Source organism: Megalobrama amblycephala, linkage group LG1 (genome assembly GCF_018812025.1).
Source record: "Megalobrama amblycephala isolate DHTTF-2021 linkage group LG1, ASM1881202v1, whole genome shotgun sequence".
In the NCBI taxonomy this organism is placed as follows: domain Eukaryota; kingdom Metazoa; phylum Chordata; class Actinopteri; order Cypriniformes; family Xenocyprididae; genus Megalobrama; species Megalobrama amblycephala.
Genome location: NC_063044.1, coordinates 16,562,109 through 16,580,529, shown reverse-complemented (window position 1 = coordinate 16,580,529; position 18,421 = coordinate 16,562,109). Strand labels below are relative to the sequence as shown.

General features: G+C 41.2%; 1 protein-coding gene across 6 annotated transcripts in view; it reads right to left on the bottom strand.

Moving 5' to 3' along the window:
- Positions 1-10,077: 10,077 nt before the first annotated feature.
- Positions 10,078-18,421, bottom strand: part of LOC125264479 (von Willebrand factor A domain-containing protein 5A-like) — a 32,508-nt gene continuing 24,164 nt past the window's right edge. For 3 of the 6 annotated variants that reach the window (XM_048183826.1, XM_048183870.1, XM_048183862.1), the window contains 6 exons: positions 14,636-14,674; positions 14,454-14,510; positions 14,170-14,211; positions 11,348-11,487; positions 11,148-11,271; positions 10,078-11,011 (listed from right to left, as the gene is read on the bottom strand). In XM_048183826.1, the coding sequence (XP_048039783.1) occupies positions 10,932-11,011; positions 11,148-11,271; positions 11,348-11,487; positions 14,170-14,211; positions 14,454-14,510; positions 14,636-14,674 (482 nt within the window). In that variant the 3' untranslated portion in view covers positions 10,078-10,931. The remainder of the gene's footprint in view (positions 11,012-11,147; positions 11,272-11,347; positions 11,488-14,169; positions 14,212-14,453; positions 14,511-14,635; positions 14,675-18,421) is intronic. The other 3 variants (XM_048183834.1, XM_048183843.1, XM_048183852.1) reach the window with 3 other exon arrangements.

The following is an 18,421-nucleotide window of genomic DNA, read 5'->3' as shown; positions in this document are numbered from 1 at the left end:
TTACCTCCTTAAAATCATGTTTGGCGTTGAGAAAAAGCATTGTGGCTTGGCATCTTGGTTATATCGGCGATGTTTATTTGGCTCTGTTGTGGTGGTCTGTGGGTGAAGTTTATTTGGCTACGTTTTTTTTCTAATTTTTTTTTAGGTTAAAGATTTGAATATATATTTAGACATTCTCAAAGACTATTTAGCTAAGAATAGATGTTAAAAATAACAATCACAATAATAATAATAAATACAAAGTAGCAAATACAGTGTCAAGAGTGTCCACTCTACTTTTTGTTTTGTTGTACCTCAAAATCATTTGAGGCTTCCTGTCCTCTCGCTCACAGATTGCTGCCTCTTTGTGGACGGTGCTCATGAGTAGCACATTTTTGTTTTTAGCACAGTATGACACGATGGTATGCGTCTCTGTGAAAGCAAACAGCGATGAAAATCGAACCCTGCCTTTTGGATTTGTCAAGGAGTTTGGAAGCTCCGGCTTGTTCCCGCGCACTGTTCCAAGCATTCTTAATGTTTTTTAAGTCTGTGCCAAGAGCATATGATGTGAAAAAATTGTCACGTGACAATATGTCCTTCCGGGCCTTGTGTCATTTCCATTACAACTCGCTTGCCCAGGTTTCTTTCAGGCTGGGCTCCTGCAGGTTTGCCTGTGTGGACCTGCATATTCCAGCAGTAGCTCGTTTTAGCATTACAGGCAGCCCACATCTTGAGGCCATATTTTCCAGGCTTGCTTGGGATGTATTGCTTGAGCGTGAATGGAACCAGGCGCTCATTAAAATCAGGATTTAAACATCAGAGGCAGTCTCTCCACCCATTTTCCCAGATGTCTCTGATAGGTGCCGGCTTGTCTTCTCGCATGTCTGGTTGTTTTGTCATCAAATCTGACAACTCTTGAGAGTGTGTGAAACATTTTCAAAGGCACGGTGGCCTGAAAAATTGCCCTCCCCAACTCACCATCCCATAAGCTCCTGGTTGCCTCATTATTGGATTTAAAAACACCAGCAAGTATGAGAAGGTCAATAAATGAAATGCTTGCAGTTCTTCCAGCACAATATCATTCCATTCGGCTCCATACACTCTTCGCCCCTCTTTATTGGTTATCTCCAGCAGAATGTTTTGAATGGACTTTGTAAAAAACAATTCAAATGCTGACCTGATGTTCTTCACTCGTGTACACGCATACCTGGTTGATCCAGGGGTATTTCTGAGGACCTCCTCTGTGTTTGTGGAGGGGGAGAAGAACTCAACAGTATTTCTCCATTCCTCGATGTGTAGGTTACTCATCCGAATCTTCCTCCTCTGAATCCATATCTGGCTCATCCTCTGTACAATCCTCTTCTTCAGAGGAATCATCCACTGCCTCGTCTGGGGCAGCATTCTCTTCTTCGCTTGACCTAAGCAGGTTTTCAAGGGTCTCCTCAGCAGTGTACCTTTGTGCAGAATGAGAGGATGTGGCTTTTTTATTTACAGATGCTGGGATTGGACTGGAGGTTACTAGGGCAGAATCTCAGCCTTTGATCTGACTATCAACCTCGGATACCTTTCATAGGTGTGTGTGTGAGTGGGTGTGTCTAAATTGATGTTTTAGAGTGTCACCCCTTTACTGCTGTTTGCTTTTTTTCTGAATTGTGGCGGATTTTTAGATTGTACACACAAAAATTCTCAGTTTTTGTCAATTTCCCATTTATTTCCTATGGTCGGCCATAGCATGCTCGAATCATGCCCTCAATTTTTTTTTTCTGTTCACATTCCAAATGCCATAAAAGTCACCAAGTACCTTTCTGATGAAGCAGTGATTTTTAACATTTCAAAACAGAAAATGTTTTCGGTCAAAAGTGACTGAAGAGCACCAGAGGGTTAATTAAACATTTTCCTCCCATTAAGAAAATGCTAAATGTGATATTAAAAGACGAAACTTAGTAAACACCATACTAATAAAGCATACTATGCAAAAAAAAAAAAGGGTTTGCGCAGGATTTGATCTTAATATCACTTAGTAGGGCAACATAAAAAGCTTTTTATAACGTTTCTTCTATGGGAGGAAAATCTTACATGAATCTTATATGATTGCGTTTAGGGCTGCATGATATATCGTACGATACGAAAAATAACATTGAACTTGAACGCGATTATCACTTAAACGTGATTCTTAGTGCGATTATGAAAATCACAAAGGCTGCGATTGTTTTTTATGCGCAGCTTGTCAATGAAGTATGGCTCCAAATGCTAATCCATCTGAAAGCACCGCGAGTTTGAGTCGCTTATAATGTGCATTTGAAAAAGCAACACGCGTCAAACTTCTTTTCAGACACGAGAAGCATTTATTAACATCTTGTCCAACAAAAGACAACATTTAATAACATGTTTTTACTCCAAACTCACTTTATAACGACCGTTGAGTGTCCTTCTGTGAGATGATGTGGCTTCTTACACAGAATAAGGCAGTCGTGTGTTTATTAGTCATGTTTAATTAAAGCGTTCTGTTTATTCAGCTACAACGATATGACACATATTATCTTCTTCTGCTGCAGGGCATATTTTGAGTTTCTGCGCAAGAGCGCCCTCTGGCTTTCAGATGGAGAAGCATTTACTACTGATCACAGAGCCGTACAGCTCTGACAAGCTGCGCATTAAATAATCACAGCCTTTGCCATATCGCGTGCGATTTTATCGTGATAAATCTTGCAGCCCTAATTGCGTTCAAATTCTGGGCTCAGCTGCTTTTCTGTATTTAGTATGGTTTATTAGTATGATGTTTTCTAAGTTTGGTCTGTTAATATCACACTTAGTATTAGTACATTAAGCCACGTTAAGCGTTTTTCATGTTAAGCGTTTTAGAATGTCCCCTTCAGTCGTCTATGGGGATCCTTAGGAATCCGATAAAATGATTTCCCCTTTGCTTTTCCCCACCTGTTCTGGCATCCTGGCTCACTGCAGCTGTCCACCATGTTGAAATAGTAAGGTTTGTAAGGTCTAAACAGTCTTTAAATTATTTGTAAGTATTTATAAAGGATTACGCTAGAATTTTATTCACTGATGTTTTTTCTTCCTTTTGTTCTTCTGAAAACAGACCATTGCTTCTGTATTCAGTTTAATTGACACTTTCTAAGTTCTCGGTAAATGCACACATATGAAATATAGATATTTGGTGATTATCTCTCTTCTTCCGTTTTGATTTTCTCTAAGCAACAAGCCTGAAAACCACATAAAAGCATATAAGAGAACCGAAAATCTCTTTTAAGAGCATCACAGAATTTGTTTCACTACATAGACAGCAACTCACACAAATCACAGTTGACACTGAAGACTTTACCTGCTATTGATTTAATTACAAATATGTGAAAGATTAACCCTAACTGTACCTTTTAGCAATCATTTTTGTATTGAATTAACTGCATTGTTACATGTAACATATATGTATATTTATGTAATTATTTGCCTGACCTCTAGGGGCAGGAAAACGTGGTTTACATTTGTCTTGTTTAGCAGATTCCTTACACCTGTGGACCATTACCAAGTGCTTAAAGGAAGACAAGTTGCCACACTTCAGCGGCCGTCCAGAGATGGAGTTGTGCTCTCTTTTGAAATGGAGTTCTTTAATTTCACTAGGGATGAAAGGAAAGGTCCATAAATTATTTAAATCAGAGTTCGGATAGCAGATAGATGTTCGGAGAATGTTTAGATTGTGCTTTAGGGAGGGTTCTTGAAGAAAAATCATTTCTAATAAGTTATTGCATTTCAACACCATTGATTCAAGTAAAGGAATATGATTGTTTAAACAAATCTTTAATCAAAGTTAGTTTTTTAAACTGCCAGGAATACTTTTAGTCGCCTTATTAAAGTCTCTTACTGAAATTGTAGCACTTTTCAAAGACACAACATCAGAAAAAAAGACAAGGTCTCCTTGAGTACTAAACAAATCAGAAACAATATATATATAAATATTTTGATTCACCCATTCCTTGAAAAAAAGGGATTTGTTACCAGATGGTACAGGTCCTTCTTAAAAAATTAGCATATTGTGATAAAAGTTCATTATTTTCCATAATGTAATGATAAAAATTAAACTTTCATATATTTTAGATTCATTGCACACCAACTGAAATATTTCAGGTCTTTTATTGTTTTAATACTGATGATTTTGGCATACAGCTCATGAAAACCCAAAAAATTTGCATATTTCATCCGACCAATAAAAGAAAAGTGTTTTTAATACAAAAAAAGTCAACCTTCAAATAATTATGTTCAGTTATGCACTCAATACTTGGTCGGGAATCCTTTTGCAGAAATGACTGCTTCAATGCGGCGTGGCATGGAGGCAATCAGCCTGTGGCACTGCTGAGGTGTTATGGAGGCCCAGGATGCTTCGATAGCGGCCTTAAGCTCATCCAGAGTGTTGGGTCTTGCGTCTCTCAACTTTCTCTTCACAATATCCCACAGATTCTCTATGGGGTTCAGGTCAGGAGAGTTGGCAGGCCAATTGAGCACAGTAATACCATGGTCAGTAAACCATTTACCAGTGGTTTTGGCACTGTGAGCAGGTGCCAGGTCGTGCTGAAAAACGAAATCTTCATCTCCATAAAGCTTTTCAGCAGATGGAAGCATGAAGTGCTCCAAAATCTCCTGATAGCTAGCTGCATTGACCCCGCCCTTGATAAAACACAGTGGACCAACACCAGCAGCTGACATGGCACCCCAGACCATCACTGACTGTGGGTACTTGACACTGGACTTCAGGCATTTTGGCATTTCCTTCTCCCCAGTCTTCCTCCAGACTCTGGCACCTTGATTTCCGAATGACATGCAAAACTGAGCAACAGTCCAGTGCTGCTTCTCTGTAGCCCAGGTCAGGCGCTTCTGCCGCTGTTTCTGGTTCAAAAGTGGCTTGACCTGGGGAATGCGGCACCTGTAGCCCATTTCCTGCACACGCCTGTGCACGGTGGCTCTGGATGTTTCTACTCCAGACTCAGTCCACTGCTTCCGCAGGTCCCCCAAGGTCTGGAATCGGTCCTTCTCCACAATCTTCCTCAGGGTCCGGTCACCTCTTCTCGTTGTGCAGCGTTTTTTGCCACACTTTTTCCTTCCCACAGACTTCCCACTGAGGTGCCTTGATACAGCACTCTGGGAACAGCCTATTCGTTCAGAAATTTCTTTCTGTGTCTTACCCTCTCGCTTGAGGGTGTCAGTGATGGCCTTCTGGACAGCAGTCAGGTCGGCAGTCTTACCCATGATTGCGGTTTTGAGTAATGAACCAGGCTGGGAGTTTTTAAAAGCCTCAGGAATCTTTTGCAGGTGTTTAGAGTTAATTAGTTGATTCAGATGATTAGGTTAATAGCTCGTTTAGAGAACCTTTTCATGATATGCTAATTTTTTTAGATGAGCTGTATGCCAAAATCATCAGTATTAAAACAATAAAAGACCTGAAATATTTCAGTTGGTGTGCAATGAATCTAAAATATATGAAAGTTTAATTTTTATCATTACATTATGGAAAATAATGAACTTTTATCACAATATGCTAATTTTTTGAGAAGGACCTGTATGTGTGGCTCATGGCTCGCATTCTAACATTAAAGAATTAGTCTCAGTGAGACTGTTGTTGTTTATAGCATTACTTTTAGGGTTGTTTATGTGCATAAATATTATTAAACCAGCTGCAAACAGAGTGATGGTTTAAATTACAGTCCAGATGAAAGCTCAATCTGTTTAACTCAAAATGAGTTTTCCTTTCTTTGTGGTTTGATATAGAGAAGATTCTACTCCCACCCACAACAGCAAAAAGTACATAGTGTACGAGAACTGCATCATGGAGTTGTTTAATGTATGTCTGGACAAGGTCATGTGATGTGAGGACCCAAAGGCTGGGGACATTCCTGTCTGTGAAGCAGTGGTGCCCCCATTGCACATTTAGAAGACACTGGAATAGCCAGCCTGTCCTTGGGAGCGTGCCATCTGGAAATCTGCACCTTTCTGCTGCCATGTACCTGAGTGGTGCATCTTTCATACAAACCGAAAAGGTAAATGATGTGCAACTGTAGTTACTTTGACTGTGAATGACTTAAATTTAGATCAAATTACATGTATTATTCATCCCCCCACACCAACAGGTCTTCAATGAAGCTACAGTTGTTTAGGTATGAAACATTTAGACGCCATGCCAGAGCTTTCGTTGAACAGGCAGTTATTCACCACTGGAAAGTCACACAGGATGTGAATCTGCAGTGCCTAAGTCATGAGGAAAAAGTGATAGTTGGTGGTGACATGAGAGCTGACTCTCCAGGTACTGATACTTTACTGAAATAGTGTAGTTTATATAGGGGTTAGATATTGTTTGAGGTCAAAAGGAGTGACCTAAATAAAATATTGAATATTGTATTATTGTATTATATTGAATATTGAATATAAGTATTGAATATTGACTACTAATGTAACTATTTGAACAAAAACAGGCCACTCTGCAAAGTATGGCAGCTACACAATGATGGATCTCCATACTAACACTGTTGTGGACATTCAGGTGAGTTGTCAAAATTGATTTTGAAAAGGGGTTATTGGGGTTATTGCCAAAGTGACGGAATACATTGTGGAAGAGAGCTTCGGCAGCTTCCAGAGCTGTGAGGAGACCCTTGAGAGGAATGAGCTTGACAGCTTTGGAGAATCGATGTACTACGAAGAACACACAGGTGAAGTTGTTGGATGCAGGTAGGTCTGTCATGAAGTCGATTCTGATTTGGCTCCATGGACGATGAGGTATAGGTAGAGGAAGCAGCTTGCCTTCCGGTAGCCTCCTAGGAGTGTCAGCAACAGCACAGACTGAGCATCCTTTGTGTCGGGAGACATCCTGGGTCATGGATGGCCACTAGTAGTGTTGACGCAAGAGCGAGAGGGTACGTAAACTGCCTGGGTATCCAGAGCCCAGAGAGGAGTGAGCTAAGTCCATGAGGGGCTGGCGCTGGGTTCAGAGGCATTCTGACAGCACAAGATTCTTCAGTCTTCAGATTCCCAACATGCCTTCAGTCACCTGACCTCCCAACAGGATGTTCCCGTCGCGCACACACTGAGACAGGCCCTCCGCTGAAACACACACAAACACCTCCAAACTCAATCGACAGTGTACAAGAACATGTACAGCACTGAATGTTTGTGAAGTACTTCAACTGCTGCTTTCGGTCATTCAGAGGCTTCTCGAAGGTACTCCAGATTTCAGTGGTCGGTGATGTTCCCGATGTCGTAGTTCTGCTCCGCCGGGAATAGCTTCCTTGAGAAAAAGGCACATGGATGGAGTCGTGGGGGATCACCCTGCCGCTGTGACAACACCGCCCCGACCCCAGTAGAAGAGGTGTCAACCTCGAAGGACAAACAGGATCTCAGGATTCGGATGAACGAGGATCGGGGCGGTGATGAAAGCTTCTTGCAGATGTTGAAAGGCTACTTTGGCAGATGGAGTCCAGGACAGAGACTTGGGCTGGCCCTTGAGGAGTGATGAGAGAGGTGCACTGAGGAGACTGTAATTTTGAATGAAGTGTCGGTAGAAGTTGGCAAAGCTGAGGAATCGTTGCAGTTCTTTGATGGTTGAGGGAAGTGGTCCAGTTGTGGATGGTTTCCACCTTCCTATGTTCCATCTTGATCCTGTGCTGGTCGATGATGTATCTGAGGAAATGGACCAAGGTGGTGTGGAACTTGCACTTCTCCAGCTTGAGGTGTACGTGGTGTTGATGTAGCTTCTCCAGGACCTGGGAGACGTGGTGGTGATGTTCAGCCAAGTTCTGGGAGTATATAAGGATATCGTCGATGTAGACGATCACGAACCATTGGAGATACTCCCGGAACACCCCATTCATGTAGTTTTGAAAGATGGAGGGAGAGCTGGACAGGCCATACGGCATGACCCGATATTCATAGTGTCCAGATGGTGTGATGAAGGCAGTCTTCCACTCATCCCCCCCATCTAATGCGAGGTTGTATGCACTCCGCAGGTCCAGCTTGGAGAAGATGCGAGCTCCACATAGCTGTTCCAGGGCAGTGGGACCAGAGGAAAGGGATAACTGAACTTCACTGTCTGGGAGTTGAGTTGGTGATAATCTATGCATGGCCTCAAGCCTCCATCCTTCTTGGCCACAAAGAAGAAACTTGAAGCGGCAGGGGATGTAGACGGTCGAATAAACTGTTGTTTTTTTACTCCAGAGGGATAACAGTAATGTATTCTCCTCAAAGATGATGTATACATTAACATGATTAGAAAAAAAAGTGCCCCTGGAAATCAATTTAAGGGGTCAAATATTGGCCTTCAATGGGAAACTTATTTTTCCTGTAGGTGATAGTCCATAAAAACTGTCCAAGCAAAGTTAAACATTTGACATTTACTATGGAAACAATATAATTAATGCATCACACTTGTTTCTGTTTGGTATTGTACCTTGACTTGACCCTTATGCCTGGTTCAGACTACACAATTTTTTTGTCTGTTATGATAGTCACTGTGTCAGATTATGTAAGTACTCACCGGGTTGCTGAAGGGCTTCCGCTATCGTTCGCCAGCATTTTTCTTTCTTTAATCTGTCGTGGTAGTCCCTCGATGAGACATCGTACAGCCAGGAGTACTGTTGCCACAGCTCCACAAACTTTTCCTCCTTTCGTAATTCCACCTAGCCGCACCATCATCTCTTTTGCATTTCGCCATGTTTGAAAGTTGTGTAAAAAAAGCGTCTGTGCTCCGATTGGTCAGCGTCACCCATGTGACGGAACCGTCGTGAAGGACCGCAAAACAATTCAACATGCTAGTCTTTCTGCCGTGACATCGTGAACTATCGCAGACATGGTTTCGGTTGTCGCATACTATGACACACTATACGAGATGAAACGATCAATTCTCTCGTCCCGACGTCCATTATCGTTTACGAATCCCTACGACACCTTACGTCAAACGGATCGTGTCAGATTCGGGCTAAAATCATGTAGTCTGAACCAGACATTAGCAGCACTTGACTTGACCTGCTTGGATTGTGTGCACTGCGACTCAAGACTTGCTTCATACTTGCTGTTAGGGACTTCAGACTTAGGCCCCATCCACACGGAGACACGTTTCTTTGTATACGCACACATTTTGTATCAGATAGCCGTTTCGTCCACATGGATCCGGCGTTTTCGGAAGGTGAAAACGTTATGTCTTTGCGTTTTCGTGTGTACAGCCTATCTGTTTATTTTGTGAAATGATGATGTCATCACCCCACGTGTCGCGCTAACAGCACAAAACAGCACCAACAACAGCAATGGCAGACTCTAGATGCTTGTGTTCGTGCTGCAGAAGCTACTGAGCCAAAATAAAGTGTTATTTCTAAGCTTTACTATAGTTTGTATACAGCGCACAAGGTTTATGCGCATGCTCCAAGTCTTATTCGCCGTTTTAAGTGTATCCCTGTGGCAGAATTACAGTGCCACATACTGGTCTGGCATGTATACTACATCGTTTTGAGTCGTTTCAGTGGTTTCGTGTGGACGCAGATATTTCTTGAGACGAGGAAAGAAAAAGATCAGTTTGGGTAAGCTCGTGTTTAAGATGGACGTAGCTTCAGACTTGAACACGTGTGACTTGTTCCCACCTCTGTTAAATACACATGGAATGATAATCATCAAAACACGGAAAAGGTGTGTTTTATTAGAAATTATGACAATGAACGAGAATTTAGGCAAATAGTGACAGGGAAACAAAACCAAACAGAGCATGACCATGACAGTCTCATACTTCGTTCCTCACTTTGAGTCTCTGCTGTTGATCTGTGATCAGCTTACTGTAGCCATCATAAATAAAATACCAACTAAGACAACTAGGGATGCACCAATACCATTTTTTATAATTAATTTCCGTAGAGTTGTTTACTTGAATGTTTATTAGTGAATTAATGGTTATATAGTAAATGTTTATATAATTACAGTGTTTTAAACAAGTGAATCCTATTAGAAGTTACATGTGTTGGCCGTGCTGGAGCATTTCCTGTAGCCTACATCAACCTGCTGAGTGAACAGCAAAATGCAGACGACTTCACGAGACTAATGATGAGCATAGACAAAAGAGAATTAAATACAGTGCTTTTATTTCTAACATGTGCTCATTCTTGGCTGTATTTAAAGTATTCATGCAAAGTTACATCATTATTGGGACAGGACATGACGGATTATCTTACTTGGCTCCGTGAGCTTGTCTCCATTAGAGACAAGCTGCATAAACTAGCTACATTTCAGGCATTTATGTTTAACACATCTAATTTGTGCATTAATGGCTGTTATGTTAAATTAAGTTTACTAATTACAGCTAATTAAAGATGCGCTGAAATGACGATCCTGTGCGCAATTCTCAAAACACCCACAAGATGGCGGCATTTATCGGTAAACCATATCCGATTATGGTAAAATGCTTAAATATCGGGGAAAATATTGGTAAATCGATATGTCGCTTGAAACACTGTTATCATCCCTTACTTATATGTGGCTACAGGTAACAAGACTTTTTACAAGAACCGCCACAGACCGCATTACCCTCTTTCTGTGATGCAGACAGTAAAGTTTACCCAAGCTCACAATATTCATGTTTAATCTGTAATGCATTAAATGCATTTCTAAATATCAGACAGATAATTATAACTAGTGAAGAAAGACTTTAATAGTTTGGTAAAGTCACATTGACACAGTCTGCTCACAACAACACACAGCGAAATAATGGATTCATGATCACTCACAAATTTTGATTATATATTTAGAATTGTATTTAGAGTAATAACATGAATTTATGACAGACCCAATAGTCTCTCTACCGCTGATACAAATGTCAGTTTTATTCTTTAAAACATACTATTTTTTATAGCAGAAAAACACAGATGTTTATGATAAAGAATGAGTTATTTGATTTATGACAGCACAAGATTCTTCAGTCTTCAGATTCCCAACATGTTTTCAGTCACATGACCTCCCAACAGGATGTTCCCGTCGCGCACACACTGAGACAGGCCCTCCGCTGAAACACACACAAACATCTCCAAACTCAATCGACAGTGTACAAGAACATGTACAGCACTGAATGTTTGTGAAGTGCTTCAACTGCTGCTTTCTGTCAACATCATTGAAAGGAAAATGAATGAATGTTGACTAACGTTTCTGAGAGCGGATCCACGACACTGCCTTCATGGCCACAAACTGCCACTCAACCTGGTCATCTGATCTACATGCATATAACCAGATCAGAGCCAGAACGGTGGCCCACATTGACCCGTCCACCTGGAACACACAACTACGTTACACACACTGAACCAATCATGACGTACCTGAGGATATGACATCATATATGCCCCACCTGTGCTGGTCTGTGTTTGGTCACCTCACTCTCTGTCTTCCCAAACACGGCAGCAAGTGAGGCGTTCAGTTCCCAGCATCCCGAGGCCTTCTGAAGAGAGACCAGCTGGAGTAAAGGGTCCGTCTGGGGCTCAGGTTCTGCTGCAATACATACAGAGTTTAGGCAGAAATAAAGAAATTCAGGCAGCTTCTAAGGAACCCCCAAGCTTGATCTGCTGAATTTCAAACAATGCTGTAACTTCTCTCTTTCCCTTGGTAAACTGTATGCATGTATGTGTGTCAGTGTTAGAGTAGTTTAAGTGTTTAGTCTAGTTAATAAAGTCTTTTTCACGTAAAGTTGTCTGTGTTTCACGCTCATATACTGGAGTCCCTATTCATGCAGATCCTGACTACAGGCTCTGAGTAGTACTGTACAATAAGATTGGTTTTTTCCCATAACCTGGAAATGAACATTTCTTAGAATTAATAAACAATTAACACTGTGTGTTCACTTGACAACAGGTTCATTGATTGTAATATTGATTTTATTATATTAATTTTATTAACTGATCCAAATATTTATAATTAATTATAACTAGTTAAAAAATAACTTTAAAAAAAGAAAAGAAAAAATAAATCTAACTTTATACACATCTTTATCCGGAGAGTTTTCTCAATAAAATGCCTAATTTGATGAAAACCAAATAAATGATGGGAAGGCAACCCAAACTTTACTTGCAAGTTTTGAGCTTATAAGTGTTTCGTTATTTCCCGATTCGTAAAGTCTTTGTCTTGCATAAAACAAAGCAGATTCTGCTCTCTTGAGTTAACAGCTGATCAAGTGCCAATCTAGTGGCTATGAGCTCTCAATGCAGCATTTTACTAGGAGTTATTTTAAATTTCCTCTAATTTAGACTGCAAATTCAACTGTCTCTCTAAAGCTGCATGTTGGCATTTCAGACAATGCAAAATTTCATGACTTTTCAAAAGTGAAGCATTCATTAGTGGCACTAAACCCAACATTACAGGAATAATATATGAATTATCCCTATGTGCACGGGATTAGTATTATCTGGGAACCTCTAGTCATTTGTAATAACATGTCTGTGATTTGTAAAGTATAGATAAAACGGTATCGGTATTTATCGATGGTACGTCTTAATCGATAATGATAGAAAAAATGTTCTATATAACTCTCGATATAATTTCACTTAAATGCATTAAAATGTAAACAGACATGAAGTTCGGTTGCACAAACAACTCTCAAGCTCGCTCCGTCCCAAACAGACGCGCTTCGAGTGACACGCAAACAAGTTGCTGTGGAGTTCAGTTGCGCAATCACTGAGATGGTCCTCATTGCAGAACAAAAGATCTAGATCCAACTCCTCCCACTTTACATAGCCCTAAACCTACCCAACTCCGTGCCCTGGCTCTAAAATTACCATCTCCACCCCCTGGTTCTAGATCCAACTCCTCCCACTTTACATATACCCTAACCTACCTGACTCCGCCCCCTGGTTCTAGATCCAACTCCTCCCACTTTACATATACCTTAACCTACCCATCTCTACCCCCTGGTTTTAGATCCAACTCCTCCCCCTTTACATACCCATCTCCACCCCTGGTTTTAGATCCAACTCCTCCCCCTTTACATACCCATCTCCACCCTGGTTTTAGATCCAACTCCTCCCCTTTACATACCCATCTCCACCCCCTGGTTTTAGATCCAACTCCTCCCCCTTTACATACCCATCTCCACCCCTGGTTTTAGATCCAACTCCTCCCCCTTTACATACCCATCTCCACCCCTGGTTTTAGATCCAACTCCTCCCCCTTTACATACCCATCTCCACCCCCTGGTTTTAGATCCAACTCCTCCCCCTTTACATATACCTTAACCTACCCATCTCCACCCCTGGTTTTAGATCCAACTCCTCCCCCTTTACATATACCTTAACCTACCCATCTCCACCCCTGGTTTTAGATCCAACTCCTCCCACTTTACATACCCATCTCCACCCCCTGGTTTTAGATCCAACTCCTCCCACTTTACATATACCTTAACCTACCCATCTCTACCCCCTAGATATCAAGTGTTCTGCAGTGAGGGGCTACTGTTAAAAAGTACATGTCAGCTTGTCAGTGTGGCAGTTTCATGGTTTCCTTCTGTCTTACAGTTGATCTACTTCAAAGTTTATCTTGAGAGAGCAGTTGTCATGTCGGCAATGTTTTCAAACACACAGTATCTTTATTTCTTTTGCAAATATTCAAATGATCACAGACATACTGAGATAAAAGTTTATAGTTCAGATATAAATTTATCGATTACGTTGTTTCACCACCAGGTGGCGACAAGTGACTGTTAAAAAATGTATTTGAATCTTCATTCAGCAGTTTCTTTCAAATACATTTTTTTAAAGATTATTTCAAATATATTTAATATTTAATACAATTTTTCCTTTTTTTTTTGTCAGAACTGCTAGTAAATTGCATGTTATTTCATTTAGTTGTCATTCCGAATTGTGATCTCAGTTTAAAACAAACAAAAAAGTTTCTCTATTTATCCAGAAGTGTGCAGCTTTAAGTTTCTTTAATACTTATTTAATTTTCATATAAAATATAGATTTAATAGATTTATAAATAAAGATTTGTTTACATTTTATTTGACTTTGTTTTAAAATTATTTGTTGTGTGCCTTAATTAGAAATGCATTGGTTAAATTCAAACATTTCTTTTTCTACTGAAATTTTTTCCAATAATTATCGAGACCGATCAATATGAAACATTATATTGTGATCATTTTTTTAGTTGTTTATTGAATCTGAACTGGATGTGCTGACTTACCCAGATGTGACACAGAATCACATTCAACCATCATTCTGCAGTCTGGAGACATGCCAAAACCAACCCAAGAGTGACATTCAGAAAATGACGATTAGATTCATATAAAAAATAAAAAGAGGCTAAGTGAAGTATATCTTGTTTCACACAATATAGAGAATTAAATGCCATTTGAGGAGCTGTCTTTGCAAAACAATCATTCAAATAGTGATATTCAGATATGGAGAAAAAGAAAATTAGATGTAAAAACATATTCAAAAAAGACCAATACAAGTTGAGTGAAGTACCTTTTGGCGGTGTCCGAATACTACGCTCAACAGAACAAAACATCTTGGGAGCCGCACCTCGTCAGAATACAGGGAGAAACTGATATGAGTGTATATGCTAAAACAATCATTCCAACAGTTAAATTTAAATATGGAGAAAAAGAAAGTTGAGTGAAGTGTTTGTGGGTTGTCTGCTGTATTACTTTTACGCAATGCACAATGAGCCATGGAAACTTCCCTTCCTGAGAATAGAGAGAATAACAGACACTAAAAACACATGAAACAAAATCAAAACAAAATCAAAACCCACTCGCTCCAAAAACTGTAAAGTTGGTTGTGTGACCCTTAATTTTTTTGTTATTGTTTTTGAGTGATTACCTTTATGTATTGGTATTGAAAAAACACCTGGCTGTCTTTGTGTCACAGCACATCTTATTATATGAGCATTTACAGAGAATTCAAAGGCCCTCATCAGTGCTTAATTCGTAAGTGAACAATTGCCAGATCAAAAATGGCAATTAAAAGGCGCTGTGACCAACGGTGACCATCTCAAATTAAAATAAATTACAATAGATTAGTTTCTGTGATACATTTTTTTCAGGGCTTTATTTGGCTTTATGTGCAAATAACAGCATAAACTCATCACGCACCAGCAGCGCTTCTGTGAACCGAGAATAAACAGAAACCAAGTAGCCTATAAGGGATAAAATAAATAGGACTACACAAAATATATTTCACTTAATTAACAGATTAACAAAATGAAAAAAAAAAAGTGCATCAAGTAGTATTGTTACGGACTCAGAGAACACAGGAGATAACGATGAATCTGGGTTTCTACAGGTTTCATCAAATCTAATTTAATGCTTTTTAATGCCATTTTTTTATTTTCAATGCCATAATATATATGCCGCTAAATGTCAATAGATGATGACATACGGTCATTAGAAAATTCATCATGTCATTGTTGCATTTGCATTCTGACAAGTGTCAGCCCTTTACATTTGTTTGCTTCTCTGCTGCTACCCTTTTTCTCACGTAATATATTTTATCACAGCCAAACTCCCAATAAAATCGTTTCATCTATATATTTTTTCTGTTTTGGTTGTCAGACAATATGAAATGGTGACTGAAACACGGCCCATTAAGATTACATACAGGGCTCGACATTAAGCCTCATCATGTGGACAAGAGTAAATCACTTGTCACTTGTACGAGTAAAACAGTAGCTTGTCCGGAAAAAAAATCATATATTTTTGATTGATTACAACTGCATTAAATAATGTCATGGGATAGTTTTAAATACTTTTTGAAAATACAAATATGAAATGTTGGAGGGGAAATTACATTTTAAAAAACTAAACCACCAGTAGGTGGCGTCAAGTAACCGTCTTATTGAATGGGTCATTGATTCATTCATTCAAATGGCTGATTCATTCAAGAATGAGGCAATTGTTTATGAATGGGTCATTGAATCTTTGACCCAACTGATTTGTTCAAAACGCTGAATCATTCAGTAATGAAAACAAGGCTGAGTGTTGCGCTTTGGTTCTGCTGTGATCTTTGTTTGAAACTATTTTTGCTGCTGAAATAGTTCAAAAACATTAAATGTTCCTTCTAAAATGTAAGTGGCTTAATATTAACTACTTGTTAATTTAGCTGTTGAAATCAGTGTCACGTTTTTAATCGTGAGCCTATTTAAGAAAACAGCATTTTTGGTTTTGTGGTTTTGCTTACCAGTATAAAGTTATAAAAACTCCACATTTTGAATTTTCACCACAGTATGTTTAACTAAGTTTCTTTTTGTATGTGCTTCGCTCATGTTTCCATTTCTCCTCGAGATGGTGCACGAGCCTCAACAGCGCAACCTTGATATCGTCAGTCCATAATACAGCCTATTATTATCCACTATTGATCGCCACTTACACTAAATGTGATAAAATCAGTCACACTCGCGTTTTGGTGATTCTCAAGTTGTTGTTTTTTTGTTGTTGTTTGTTTGTTTTTTGGTATTGATGTTTTAATCAGGTCCTTGTCTGGTCGGGAAAATAATGTTCAAGCCCTGGCATGTTAATCGAGACTTTGTCTGACAAAATCACCATACACATAAGACCAGGAGATGTAGGAGAGATAGAACAACCAGGGAGGGGGGCGCCCTGGAGACCTTACAGGCTGGTAAGAGTAGAGGTGCAGGAAGGTATGAGGCCTCCAGGGCGCAGCCGAGAGGAAGATGGATGGAAGCACACACACTCAACACAGTTCTCACACCAACACAAGGAGTAGACACTGAAGAATGGAGACGGGCAAGTACCAGGAGATGTAGGAGAGGAGCCAACACTAAACTCTGGTCGGGGACTGGAGCCATCACTGGACTCTGGTCGGGGGCTGGAGCCATCACTGGACTCTGGTCGGGGGCTGGAGCCATCACTGGACTCTGGTCGGGGGCTGGAGCCATCACTGGACTCTGGTCGGGGGCTGGAGGCATCACTGGACTCTGGTCGGGGGCTGGAGGCATCACTGGACTCTGGTCAGGGGCTGGAGCCATCACTGGACTCTGGTCGGGGGCTGGAGCATCACTAAACTCTGGTCGGGGGCTGGAGCATCACTAAACTCTGGTCGGGGACTGGAGCCATCACTGGACTCTGGTCGGGGACTGGAGCATCACTTAACACTGGTCAGGGACTGGAACCATCACTGGACTCTGGTCGGGGACTGGAGCCATCACTAAACTCTGGTCGGGGGCTGGAGCATCACTAAACTCTGGTCAGGGACTGGAACCATCACTGGACTCTGGTCGGGGACTGGAGCATCACTAAACACTGGTCAGGGACTGGAGCCATCACTGGACTCTGGTCGGGGGCTGGAGGCATCACTGGACTCTGGTCAGGGGCTGGAGCATCACTAAATTCTGGTCGGGGGCTGGAGCATCACTGGACTCTGGTCGGGGACTGGAGCCATCACTGGACTCTGGTCGGGGACTGGAGCCATCACTGGACTCTGGTCGGGGACTGGAGCATCACTAAACTCTGGTCGGGGACTGGAGCCATCACTGGACTCTGGTTGGGGACTGGAGCATCACTAAACTCTGGTCGGGGGCTGGAGCATCACTAAACTCTGGTCGGGGACTGGAGCCATCACTGGACTCTGGTCGGGGGCTGGAGCCATCACTGGACTCTGGTCAGGGGCTGGAGCCATCACTGGACTCTGGTCGGGGGCTGGAGCATCACTAAACTCTGGTCGGGGACTGGAGCCATCACTGGACTCTGGTCGGGGGCTGGAGCCATCACTGGACTCTGGTCGGGGGCTGGAACCATCACTGGACTCTGGTCGGGGGCTGGAGCCATCACTGGACTCTGGTCGGGGGCTGGAGCCATCTCTGATAGCCAACACTGGAGCGGATTCAGGGGCTGGAGAAGACTTTGGAGTAGACCAAAAGGCTTAAACCATCTTAGCTGAGGATACAGGAGTGGCAGCCATCTTGTAACGGGAGTTCTGAATGGTGGATATCCTAAGATGAGGATCTTGTGCGGTTGGAAAGCTCTCCAAACATATGTTGATCGCCTCTCTCCAGTCCAGCCCATCTTGACTGGGGAGTAATCCTGTACAATGCCTTGATGGTCGTGTCATCCAAGGAACTGTCTTCAACAAGACAACAGAATTCTCCAGTGAAGGTAAATAGATTGTTGCTGGATTGTGCCACTGCCGCGATTTGTCCCGCGAACTCCCACAAATCCATTGCAATGAAGCTCATCTTCCTTTTTAGTAGGTCCAGTCTTCTGTTACGGACAGATACTCAGAGAACACAGGAGATAACGATGAATGGTGTTTATTGACAGACAACAGATTAAACTGTCAACAGGAGGATGAAAATCAGGTTCAAAATGGCCTTAATAATCTACACAAGCAAAGAATACAAAAGGAAGACAAGAAAACACAATACTAGCATTAACGATGGTGACCAGACAAAGAGTGACTGTGAGGGTTCAACTTTA